This window comes from Geospiza fortis, unplaced genomic scaffold (assembly GCF_000277835.1).
Source record: "Geospiza fortis unplaced genomic scaffold, GeoFor_1.0 scaffold599, whole genome shotgun sequence".
In the NCBI taxonomy this organism is placed as follows: domain Eukaryota; kingdom Metazoa; phylum Chordata; class Aves; order Passeriformes; family Thraupidae; genus Geospiza; species Geospiza fortis.
Window position 1 is genome coordinate 229,268 of NW_005054605.1, and position 1,796 is coordinate 231,063.

The window sequence follows — 1,796 nt, forward strand, 5'->3', positions numbered from 1 at the left end:
CCTCCCTTCCCCCAGCCCCCATCCCACCCTCCCAGGGCTCTGCCCCTGCCCCCCTGGGCGTTATATAGAGCTCTAATTCCACGCACGCACACACGAGATCTGAGGGGAACCAGGGGGACCCCAAAAAAAGGCGAAAAAACCCCACAGCAACCGGTGCCAGAAGAAAGCAAAACCCAACCGGGGCAGGGAGGGGGCGGCCGGGGGGAGGCCCTGGCATGGCCCAGGGGGGGCACAGGGGGGACCCCCCCTCACTTCTTGTTCTTGAGCTGGTTGGCGAGCCAGTCGAGGCCCTCGTAGAGCCCGTCCCCGCTGGTGGCACAGGTGGCCTGGATGTACCAGTTACGGTGGCGCAGGGAGTGCAGCCCCAGCTTGTCCGTGATCTCCGCTGCGTTCATGGCGTTGGGCAGGTCCTGCAGCACACAAGGGAGGTCACAGGAAGGGATGCCAGCCCTCCATGCCCCTCCACGGGGGCTGGCACCAGCCCTGATGCCATGGGGGCGAGCACAGCTCTGCCACAGGGGACCAGGATCAGCCCTGACGCTGCAGGGAGGAGGGGGAATGTGCCAGGGGGATGTGAGACACCAGGCCTGGCACCACAGGGATGGCCAGAGCTGTGTTAAAAACCAGCCCTGGTGTCTTGGGGATGGCTCCAAGAGCCACCACTATGGTGCCACAGGGATGGCTCCAAGGGCCACCACCATCCCTGGGTGCCAGGGGGATGGCTCTGGAGGCCACCACCATCCCTGGTGCCACAGAGATGGCTCTGGAGGCCACCAACATCCCTGATGCCACAGATATGACCTGGGGGCCACCACCAGCCCTGGTGCCGCAGGCACATCCTCAAGGGGCATCACTATCCCTGGTGCCATGGGGATGGCTCTGGGGGCCACCAACATCCCTGGTGCCATGGGGATGGCTCTGGGGCCACCACCATCCCTGGTGCCATGGGGATGGCTCTGGGGCCACCACCATCCCTGGTGCCACAGGCACGGACGTGGTTCTGTCCCACAACCTCTTTGACACCTTGATGCCACAGCACGTCCTACACCAGGCAGCTGCCCTGGCACCCCGGGGATGTCTCAGCCCCAGCACAAGGCTCTCCCCACGCCCAGACCCACCTGCTTGTTGGCGAAGACGAGGAGGACGGCGTCCCTGAGCTCATCCTCCGCCAGCATCCGCATCAACTCCTCCCGCGCCTCGTTCACCCGCTCCCGGTCGTTGCTGTCCACCACGAAGATCAGCCCTGGCCAGAGGAGAGGGCACCATCAGGGGTTCCTGTGGTGCTCCCCGAGTCCCCCCCACGCTGTCCCCCGAGCCACCTACCCTGGGTGTTTTGGAAGTAATGCCTCCAGAGGGGCCGGATCTTGTCCTGCCCACCCACATCCCACACGGTGAAGCTGATGTTCTTGTACTCCACTGTCTCCACGTTGAACCCTGCAGGCAGCGACAGTGGAGGGAAACTGAGGCACGGGGCAGCCACCAGCCCCTTCAGAGGAGCCCAGATGGGGAGCAGGCTCTGCTCGGTGCTCCCCCCACCCTCAAGCCCACCCACCGATGGTGGGGATGGTGGTGACGATCTCCCCCAGTTTGAGCTTGTAGAGGATGGTGGTCTTCCCAGCAGCGTCCAGCCCCACCATCAGGATCCGCATCTCCTTCTTCCCGATCAGGCTCTTCAGCAGGTTCCCGAAGATGTTGCCCATGGTGACGGCGGCGCTGGCTCCGAGGCCGGATCCTGCGGGGGCATGGGGCAGGCTGGGGGAGGCCCTGAAATCTGCAGGGGTGGAGCTGAGGGGTCC

The 1,796-nt window shown here is 65.0% G+C and overlaps 2 protein-coding genes across 2 annotated transcripts in view; one reads left to right on the forward strand and one right to left on the reverse strand.

Annotated features, from left to right (window-relative positions):
- Window positions 1-28: 28 nt before the first annotated feature.
- On the reverse strand, window positions 29-1,729 carry ARF3 (ADP ribosylation factor 3). The gene is made up of 4 exons (XM_005430140.2): window positions 1,553-1,729; window positions 1,324-1,434; window positions 1,119-1,243; window positions 29-410 (listed from the first exon to the last, which is right to left on the reverse strand). The coding sequence occupies exons 1-4, from the start codon at window positions 1,698-1,700 to the stop codon at window positions 249-251; spliced, it is 546 nt and encodes a 181-aa protein (XP_005430197.1). The 5' UTR covers window positions 1,701-1,729; the 3' UTR covers window positions 29-248.
- The window catches only part of WNT1 (Wnt family member 1), a 6,182-nt gene continuing 6,084 nt past the window's right edge, over window positions 1,699-1,796 (forward strand). The window contains exon 1 of the mRNA XM_014310890.2: window positions 1,699-1,724. Coding sequence (XP_014166365.1) covers window positions 1,699-1,724 — 26 coding nt within the window. The remainder of the gene's footprint in view (window positions 1,725-1,796) is intronic.